The 10,739-nt window shown below is 36.2% G+C and overlaps 2 protein-coding genes across 8 annotated transcripts in view; both read right to left on the minus strand.

Moving 5' to 3' along the window:
- Nucleotides 1-10,739, minus strand: part of LOC135196257 (tripartite motif-containing protein 3-like) — an 879,736-nt gene that overhangs the window by 166,476 nt on the left and 702,521 nt on the right. The gene's annotated exons all lie outside the window — the stretch shown is intronic.
- Nucleotides 84-6,582, minus strand: LOC135196259 (uncharacterized). The gene is made up of 2 exons (XM_064222953.1): nucleotides 5,766-6,582; nucleotides 84-766 (listed from the first exon to the last, which is right to left on the minus strand). Exons 1-2 carry the CDS (start codon nucleotides 6,427-6,429, stop codon nucleotides 594-596), a joined length of 837 nt encoding a protein of 278 aa, XP_064079023.1. The 5' UTR covers nucleotides 6,430-6,582; the 3' UTR covers nucleotides 84-593.

Consider the following 10,739-nt stretch of genomic DNA (forward strand, 5'->3'; position numbering starts at 1 on the left):
ATACTAAGTCCACAAAAGGTGGAATAGTATCCAACTTCAATAACAGTACAAAGTCAATTCAAGGGGACAAAGAAAATACTACAAAAATATACTTAATTTTAATACACAAGTTTCAGATAGAAATAACACCTGAACCTCAACAATACAATAATTAATGAGAAACACTCACTCTTAAACTCCCTGCAAAAGAAAACAATTATACGATTAAAGACAGGTCATCAACACATACATACTAAAAGGGGAGAGGGTCCAGAAAGGAGGAGGCAAGCGAAAAGTAAGAATAACCTAACCAATACAAACTAATATCCCTAACAACTTCATAGGTCTTCTCTTAGAAGACAATAATACACTCCACGTCTGGAGGTTTAATCAAGGTGGCAGGGAAAATTGATCCCAAACTATGGTGTTGGAATAGGCTTTCACAATCTCCAATAATGACGTCAGCAGATGATCAAAGTCGTGATCTAAGTAAATCTCGGTATAATTCTTATTACCTTGGGACAGAGAGGTCCCCTTGGCTTTTACTGAACCAAGGGCGGTACACAAATTGAAGAATAAAATATCCTTGATGCAGAGAAAGTATATCCAATGTGCTATACAGCTTCAAGACGTAGCTCTGCAATAGGGCGAGGAGTCAATATAGTTTCAACTGCAATAGTCGTGCCCTTCAAGGTTGGAGGCTCAGAAACACACTGAGGCAAAAACCTCCAAGCGTAAACCTCCATCCCTCGGATAACGAAGGATCGCCGCCACGTAACCAACACAACTTGAAAATATAAAACAGTCGTTAGCCCAATAATAACACCAAGATAACACGGTGAGGAGACAAAAAACTAATAAAGAAAGAATACAACACTTCCATACTTAACATTAAAAATCTAAAAACTTAAATAATTTAGAAATTAATGACAACTAAGTTACACCTCCTCACCCGACCAAAAAAAAATTTTTTTCAAAAAAATTTTTTTTTTTTTTTTTTATAAAGTACGTTAACATCTAACTACAATATATATGTTATAACATACTGAAATAATAAAATAACATTCAAAAATAGTCATTAAACAAACTACAAAGAGCAAAATATTCTCATCAAAAACATGACCTAAACAAACGGAAAGTGGGTGGCAAGTACCAAGGATAGCAGCTCACAAGGATAGCAGTATATAAGGATAGCAGCATATAACAAATACCAACAACCTCATAAGCTTAATAATATTCACAGGAAAAGTTTCCAAAACCAGAAACTCTCAACATCACCATTCGATAAATAAATACCCAACCTAAGAGTTTCACATCACTCACACCATTACTAAACTTAAGAGCGAGTCATGGCTCTAACAACCGGATTCTGTTTATATAGTCCAAAGGCAATAACCTTTTCCACACTCAATACACTGTTCAATTTCAGGGATACACTTCACTCACTATCAATAAATGTTGGGCTCAAAAACCACTGTCTATTTCAGTGTTATATCACACTTATCACCATAGTGTCCAATACATACACACACACCGAACGACACAGAGAAGACCACCACAAGACTCCCCTGCGCAAACAAACACACAAAATCGATGAAGCGTAATTATTAGCCTGAAAATACAGAATAACCGGATTAGTGCCTATCTCTTTTCTTAGCTTATTATAAACCTTATCGTACCTGACACCTCAAAACCTTAGACCACCTATTTAATCAACCATTAGCAAATACCAGTGATCACCCTCACCTTTTAACCTTAAATATCCCGTATACTACACCTAAAACATTATCGTCCTCTATAAAGAAACCATGATTAATAAATCTTAAATATACATTTTTTTTCTACTCACTACGTGCCCACTTCAACAGCACACACACCACAACTAGAACGATACAGATACTACCTTTAATAACTGCATAGCCCTCTGCCAATAACCACTATTCAACGCTGCGAGAGAGAAAATCGGCAACAACATTATCTTTTCCTGGGATGTGGGAAAATTCTAAATTCCACTCTTGCAGCATGAGACTCCACCTCATCAATCGTTGATTTTTATTCTTGTATCTGCTGATGAAGGTCAGGGGATTATGATCCGTCAAGACCTTAATAGGTGTATCTGTGGAGGAGAGATAAACCTGAAAATGGTTAATAGCAAATACTAAAGCAAGAGTCTCTTTCTCCACAGTGGAATACCTACGTTGGGCGGAGGACAACTTTTTTGAAAAGAATGCGACAGGATGAGAAACTCCCTGTTCGTCATTCTGCAACAACACCGCTCCTACACCAACGTCACTTGCATCCGTGGCAAGAGAAAAAGGAAGTTCAAAATCAGGAGCCCTCAAGACAGGGAAATTAATTAGTACTCTTTTCAAATTATCAAATGCCCTTTGTGTTTCATCAGTCCAGACAAAAGCTACCTTCTTTCTTAAGAGATTAGTCAAAGGATCGGCGATGTCAGAAAAATTTCTAACAACCTTCGGTAGTAGCCACCCAACCCAAGGAATTTTCTGACATCCCTCCTGCACTTAGGGACTAACATTTTTTCAATACATTCGATATTTGCTTGCTTAGGAGCAACTTTACCATTACCAACTTCATGACCCAAATATACAACCCTCGCCTTTGCGAATTCACTTTTCTTTAAATTAATTACTAAACCTGCTTTCTTCAAAACCTCAAACAGTGCCCTAATACGTTTTAAATGTGTTTCCCAATCATTACTATAAATAACAATATCATCAATATAAACAACACACCCTTCTAAACCATAGACTAAAGTATTCATTAACCTCTGAAAGGTGGCAGCCGCGTTCTTCATACCAAACGGCATCACTTTACATTGAAACAGTCCCTGTGGTGTTACGAAAGCAGACAAGGCTTCGAAAGAGGAACCTGCCAATAACCTTTCAGCAAATCGAATTTACTAATGTATTTGGCCTTACCCATACGATCAATACAATCCTCAATTCGAGGTAATGGATAACAATCAGACTTAGACAATTCATTCAATTTACGGTAATCAAACATAACCTGAAATCCCCGTCGGGTTTCTTTACCAATACAACAGGCGATGACCAAGGACTTTGACTAGGTTCAATTAGGTCATGTTTTAGCATATAATCAACTTCCTTCGCTACAACCTCATTTTTGAAGGGATTCAACCTGTAAGGAGATCGTTTCACAGGAGTGGCGCTACCTACGTCCACGTCATGCTCAAGGACAGAAGTCATTCCCGGTACATCCGAAAATAATTCCTTATAATTAAATACCAATTTCTTTAAAGACCTTTGTTCTTCATTACTTAAATGAGAAACCATTCCAGAAAAATTTGTCAACGAATTCTTATTATCCGAACGCCATTCATTTCCATTAACTATTATCATCAATACTTTCACCCTCTGAAAAAGAAAAATGGTTATCGTTCTCGGAAACTACAGCATTCCCTATGGTTGCCACGGGAATGACTTTCTCCCGTTCCATATAAGCCTTCAACATATTTACGTGACAAAGCTGAAAAGGTTTCCTTCTCTCGGGAGTCTCTACTAAATAATTAACTTCACTAATTTTTTCAAAATCTTCCAAGGACCTGAAAAAGAAGCTTTCAATGGATTTCCTGGAATGGGTAACAAAACCAAACTTTGTCGCCTACCGCAAAATCACGGACTTTAGACCTTCTGTCAAAAAAGTACTTCATTCTTTTTTGGCTACACAATAAATTTTCACCTGCAAATTTCCAAGCCTTGGTTAACTTATCGCCTAGATTAGACACATAATCTAATAAATTGATCTCAGGGACGTCTCCCTCCCAGGACTCTCGAACAACATCGAGAGGACCTCGAACACAATGGCCAAACACAAGGCTGAAAGGCGAAAAACCTAAAGACTGACTTGGGACAGAACGAAAAGCGAACAACAAATAAGGTAATTCCTTATCCCATTCAGAACCATTGATCAAACAATACTTCTTTACCATAGATTTCAGGGTTTGATGAAATCTCTCCAGAGCTCCCTGACTTTCTGGATGATATGGAGAAGAGGTCACATGTTTTATATTTAACTCTGCCATTTTATCCCTGAAATATCTGCTAACAAAATTAGAACCACAATCAGACTGAATTATTTTAGGCATCCCAAACCTGGTGAAAATGTCAATTAGTACATCAACAATTTTAACACTTTTTATAGTACGTAGTGGTATTGCCTCGGGATATCGAGACATTCTATCCATGATAGTCAAAATATATTCATTTCCACTACGAGTCCTTGGTAATGGTCCAACAACATCAATAATGACCTCCTTGAAAGGTTCGGAAACCACTGGAATAGGACATAGAGGCGCTTTTGGAATAAGCTGATTGGGTTTACCGACCTTCTGACAGACATCACAGCTATTAACAAATTTCTTTACGTCCGCTTTCAACTTCGGCCAATAATAATTCATTAGCAACTTGCCGGAAGTCTTATGAATGCCAAAATGTCCGGCCAAACCACTTTCATGCGCCAATGATATCAACTCATTCCTGTAAACGAATGTAACCATTATCTGTTTCAAAATTTCATAATCAATATTATCAGCCTCCATAGGCCTACTCAACCTATATAAAATATTATTAATTATCTTAAATTTGGGACCAGTTATATCGGACACCTCACCTGACTCAATAGGGAGATCCCGAAAATCCTTTTTCTGAGCTTTGATAAGCTCTTCAGTGGTCCAATTCAGTTTGTCCTTCAAAATCCCAAGATCTACAACTACGCTATCACTACGTTCTAAACTACTTAAATCTAGATCAATTGTTGACTCTGCAGCGTCAACAATTCTAGCACTAGAACGAGTAACTGCTGCTACCTCACAATCAGGATTTATCAATATGGGATAGGTATTATTCTTAAGAGCAACATCATTCCCTATCACAACATCAACATCTTTAACAGGAAATTTATCAACAATGGCCAATTTCAAATTCCCTGCAAAGGAAGGGCAAATTAAATTAAAATTTTCAATAGCATAAGACTTTACCGTATCAGGAAAACCAGACAATAACACGAATTCCTCACTTTCAGGAACAAAATTACACGGCAATGCCTCCCTAAGGATCAAAGACTGAGCTGCTCCAGTATCACGCAAAATACGTACTCGTCTTTTCTCGGACGAATTTGGGGATGAGACACTACCGAAGGACAAATACTTTTCAAAACAGCCATGTAGTCATTGGTCAGTGGACCTTGTTGGGATAGGTTCTCTCTCTCTCTTTTCCACACCCATCACTGGCCTACCATTAGCATTTTGCGATTTTCTAAACGCATAACACAAGCTCTTTACGTGCCCCTTCTTATTGCAAAAGAAGCACGTCAATGTCTTCAATTTCTCTGGATTGTATATATTAGGTCTCCTATTACCTCTGTTAGGAGAAAAATTAATATTAGTATTAGCATTACCCTGATTATTACCTCTATAATTATTTCTAGTAAACATCCTAGCATTATTATTGTTAGAATTATTATTCCTACCTACTTTAACCCAACTAGACTTCACATTTGTCGTTACTCCCCCTAACTCACTCTTATGAGACAAATAATATTCATCACTAGCGATGGCTACCTCCTGAACGGTCTCGAGTTTTAACTCTTCGAGGTGGACCTTCAGTTTATCCGGGACACACCTCTTAAACTCTTCCACCAACATTAATTCCTTCAATTTCTCAAAATCTACCACTTCCTTGGAAGCCAATCACTAGCATATTGTTCCTTCGACCTTGCAAATTCAACAAAAGTTTGTTCCTTACTCTTTTCTAAGTTCCTGAAGCGTTGCCTATAGGCTTCAGGGACTAACTCATAGGCCTTCAAGACAATAGCCTTCACACTCTCATAATCTGATGACAGATCCTCCTCCAGAGTTACATACACCCTCTGAGCTCTTCCAACCAATTTACTTTGTATAAGAGTGGTCCAATACTCTTGGAGCCACTCCAACCTTGCTGCAATCCTCTCAAACGATACAAAAAACTCTGCTACATTGTTTTCCTCAAATTTAGGCACAAATTTGAGAGCCTGCGCTAAATTAATAGCAGGCGTTACTGACCTATTTGGGAAAGGGGGAGGGGAAGATGAGGAACCTGTGTCTCTCATAGCAATCTCATGCTGCCTCTCTTTTTCTCTTTCCTCTGCCTTAAACTTTTCTATTTCAAACTCCATCTGCCTCAGAGCAATTTGCCTATCCAAAATTTCTACCGACAACAGTCCTTTATCAGGTTTCACTTCTTGTTCCCCACCTGCCTTTACAGTTTTAACATATTCATAAATTTGCAATAGCAATACACCCTTTCTTATGGACACTTCATATTCCAATTCAAAATGCTGCGCTACAATTTCCAAGTCTTCCCTATTCAACTCTGCAAGCCTCTCTTGCCACCCCTCTCCGCTAAGGAGTTCTAATACATTACCAACCATAATGACCACTATTATTCACACAGAATACTAAATTTACACAAGACAACCACGAGGAGGTGAAAATATGCTGCCTGAAAAATAACCCCAAGAATTAACTTTGCACATACACCGGTGAATACTTAGGAACGAAAGATCCTGTCAAAACGGTCGCCACTTGTGATGGCTCTGGCTACCACACACAAAACACTAAACTTTTATCAAATAGTATTCACCAAAATACCATACTAAGTCCACAAAAGGTGGAATAGTATCCAACTTCAATAACAGTACAAAGTCAATTCAAGGGGACAAAGAAAATACTACAAAAATATACTTAATTTTAATACACAAGTTTCAGATAGAAATAACACCTGAACCTCAACAATACAATAATTAATGAGAAACACTCACTCTTAAACTCCCTGCAAAAGAAAACAATTATACGATTAAAGACAGGTCATCAACACATACATACTAAAAGGGGAGAGGGTCCAGAAAGGAGGAGGCAAGCGAAAAGTAAGAATAACCTAACCAATACAAACTAATATCCCTAACAACTTCATAGGTCTTCTCTTAGAAGACAATAATACACTCCACGTCTGGAGGTTTAATCAAGGTGGCAGGGAAAATTGATCCCAAACTATGGTGTTGGAATAGGCTTTCACAATCTCCAATAATGACGTCAGCAGATGATCAAAGTCGTGATCTAAGTAAATCTCGGTATAATCTTATTACTTGGGACAGAGAGGTCCCCTTGGCTTTTACTGAACCAAGGGCGGTACACAAATTGAAGAATAAAATATCCTTGATGCAGAGAAAGTATATCCAATGTGCTATACAGCTTCAAGACGTAGCTCTGCAATAGGGCGAGGAGTCAATATAGTTTCAACTGCAATAGTCGTGCCCTTCAAGGTTGGAGGCTCAGAAACACACTGAGGCAAAAACCTCCAAGCGTAAACCTCCATCCCTCGGATAACGAAGGATCGCCGCCACGTAACCAACACAACTTGAAAATATAAAACAGTCGTTAGCCAATAATAAACACCAAGATAACCACCGGTGAGGAGACAAAAAACTAATAAAGAAAGAATACAACACTTCCATACTTAACATTAAAAATCTAAAAACTTAAATAATTTAGAAATTAATGACAACTAAGTTACAATATATATATATATATATATGATATATATATATATACACACACATACATATATATATATGATATATATATATATATATATATATATATATATATATATATATATCAATAGAAAAAGACTGAAAAGTTCATTCAGACACATAGTACATACATTCGATCATGTCTATGATATTGGAAAATCACTTTAGGAAGACGATAACTGCGCATCAGCCTTCCTCTCACGAGCGCTTTTAATTCCATCTTTGGATAATTGACTATGACGAATTTCTTAATTCTACCTATTTCCGAAGGCGAGGTGTAATCGAACGTAACAAAAACCTCTAAGTACCACCGTCACCTCCGTAACAAGACAACTTAAACGCTATCATGCAAGGCTAATGGACCTTCCTTTATATTACAAAATCATAGTCGTGCATTACTCAGACTCAGAATATAGTCCTCATATATATGTTCATTAATTAAGTAACACGATCTCGTAATTTAAGTTGACGACCTTCAATCTGTCCAGAAGTACATATAAAAAAAGGGGGGGAGAGGGTGGGGGGCGCGTGATTTTAGGGGTACCACGCTGACCATGAAAAACCGTTCATTGAGGAGTTTCATTACGAGTAATGAAGAGCCAAGTCGCTTCAGTATAGCAGTAATTCACAAAGGTCTAAAAAGATGTCGAAAAATGATTGTGATCCGCTTAAACATCAACATTAAGAAAACAATATAGACATATATACTCAGAAAGAAGTAAAACATACAACCCTCTTATCCAAGGTTCGTCTTCATGATAAACTATAAATCAATCTGAAAATGAAAGACCGTACAACTGGAAAAAACGAAGAAAGGAAAAAAAAACTTGATATTTCACATCAAATACAGAAGAATTAGTTAAGCTTGCAATAGTGAATAACTAATTATTCTTCTAACTTCATACTATCAAAATTGAGACAAATGACGATGCGAGAGGTAGGTCTGCTAAAGAAATCGACTGAATTGTACACCCACACCTTACTAAGAAAGAGTCGTTTATATCGGAATCCCACTAATTATAACCCAGCACCCGGTTCATAGCTCATCAAAGTAACCTACGCGGAAGTTCCCCTCCAATAAAGTCAATATAAAATCTTATCTTAATCGCCAATCGGGATGCAGTTATGATCCCGTGGTTACAACATATCTTAACAAATCAAGTAGAAGCCTCATAACGATGTACATGAGCCCCAAACAAAGATGAGAATATTACAAAAGCAATGGTCTGCCTGAATATGTGAGAGCTTCAAACATCCATTTTCAGCTTGCAAATAGACCAATTTGTAAGCTGAAGGCAGACGTTCTTGAATATTCTCTGCTACATAACAGTCATTCCGCCTGTATCTTTCACCTTGTTAGAAGTGAAGCATATTTACCAGAACACACACATTTCGACGTACATGGGAGAAATACCAATACTGTAGTCGGATAACATTTGTTCCTTTTCTATACTTTTCTTCAAAAACTTTCAAATTATATCTGGAGGTTATGTACAATAAAATTATATACATACATACATACAAACACAATAGCTATCTACCCAACTTATATGTATATATATATATATATATATATATAATATATATACATATATATATTATATATATATATATAATATATATATTATATATATATATATATATCATATATATATCATATATATACATATATATAAGTGAGGTGTGTGTATATAGATATATATGTATATGTGTACGTGATAGTGTGTAACTAATCACCATAAAATTTCCATAACCTGGTTTTCATGTATAGTTTTGGTATTTAGGTTTCCACGTTGAAATAAAAAAATATGATCTCAAACATGCATTAATATCAATATGCGTGTGAGCTCAGATAAGTATCTATTGTTATGCGTGCATTCGCAGTTGAATACTCATACATTATGTAATCTATATATATATATATGTATGTGTGTATGTGTGTATGTATATATATGTATTAGTATCTCTAATTTTACACATTTACTGACGATAAGCTGTGTAAATATTTTACACCGAACACACACACACATATATACTATATATATAATATTTTCACTTTTGCATAACTGCACATTTATCACTGTTTGAGTTATTATTGTTCCGAATAAAATTATTAGACAATCTATACAATTTAAATGAACGTTTGATTAGAAAAAAGATTTTATTTAAAGTTCAATGAAAACAAAGGGCATTCCTTGGGATATAAGTCAGATTCTCGTCCCAGATCCGGAATGCAGAAGATAAAAATAAAAGGATGCTAAATATTTATGTGAGTTTGAAAACTAAATACCGTTATTACGTTTGCTTTAAAAACTTGACAAAAAATCAAGATATCAAAATAGGTATACATAAGTAAGATCTCACAGCCAGAAGACTCGCGAAAATGTATAATTTGGGTTCACTATCCAGTGTGCAGCAATTTAGTATCATTAACGTCGCCACATGGGGATATAACGTCATATCTCCAGACAGTTCCTCTATTTCTCTCACTAGTAAAAAGAGAGCCTCACTACCTCACACCTAAACTTATCCAGTTAAAATGTGAAATGACTGCACCATCTTTATTATATTAATTCTCTCTCTCTCTCTCTCTCCTCTCTCTCTCTCTCTCTCTCTCTCTCTCTCTCTGCTGAAAAAGATGATCCACGTAATGGCTGCGTGACCATCATCAGTCAAAATAATTCTCATACAACATCTTTATGGTATAATTCTAGAGAAACAGAACATGCAAGACATCCGTTGCTTTCAAAAATATGCTCCCGAGAGCCAAGAAAATCTATTTAAAATTCAAAAATTGTGACAATCAGCTACGAGTAGCCCCACTGTTTGTCAGTTACAACCTTGCTTCCGAGCATCAGCTTCTAGATCTTTACATTACCAAACAATGTAGGGGACTGCGGCTACTGAAAATATATATCTGAGTAAAATATTCATCGGATGCACACACACACACACACACACACACGCACATATATATATATATAATATATATATATATATATATATATATATATATATATACATACATACATACATACATACATACATACATACATACATATATATACATAATTACAGCTGTTTAGTCTTTCGATTAATCGCTGTTTATCGGCTTTCCGTAACGCACTTTTCTGCTTAATAACCTACAC

The sequence above is a fragment of the Macrobrachium nipponense genome, chromosome 17 (genome assembly GCF_015104395.2).
Source record: "Macrobrachium nipponense isolate FS-2020 chromosome 17, ASM1510439v2, whole genome shotgun sequence".
Lineage (NCBI taxonomy): Eukaryota > Metazoa > Arthropoda > Malacostraca > Decapoda > Palaemonidae > Macrobrachium > Macrobrachium nipponense.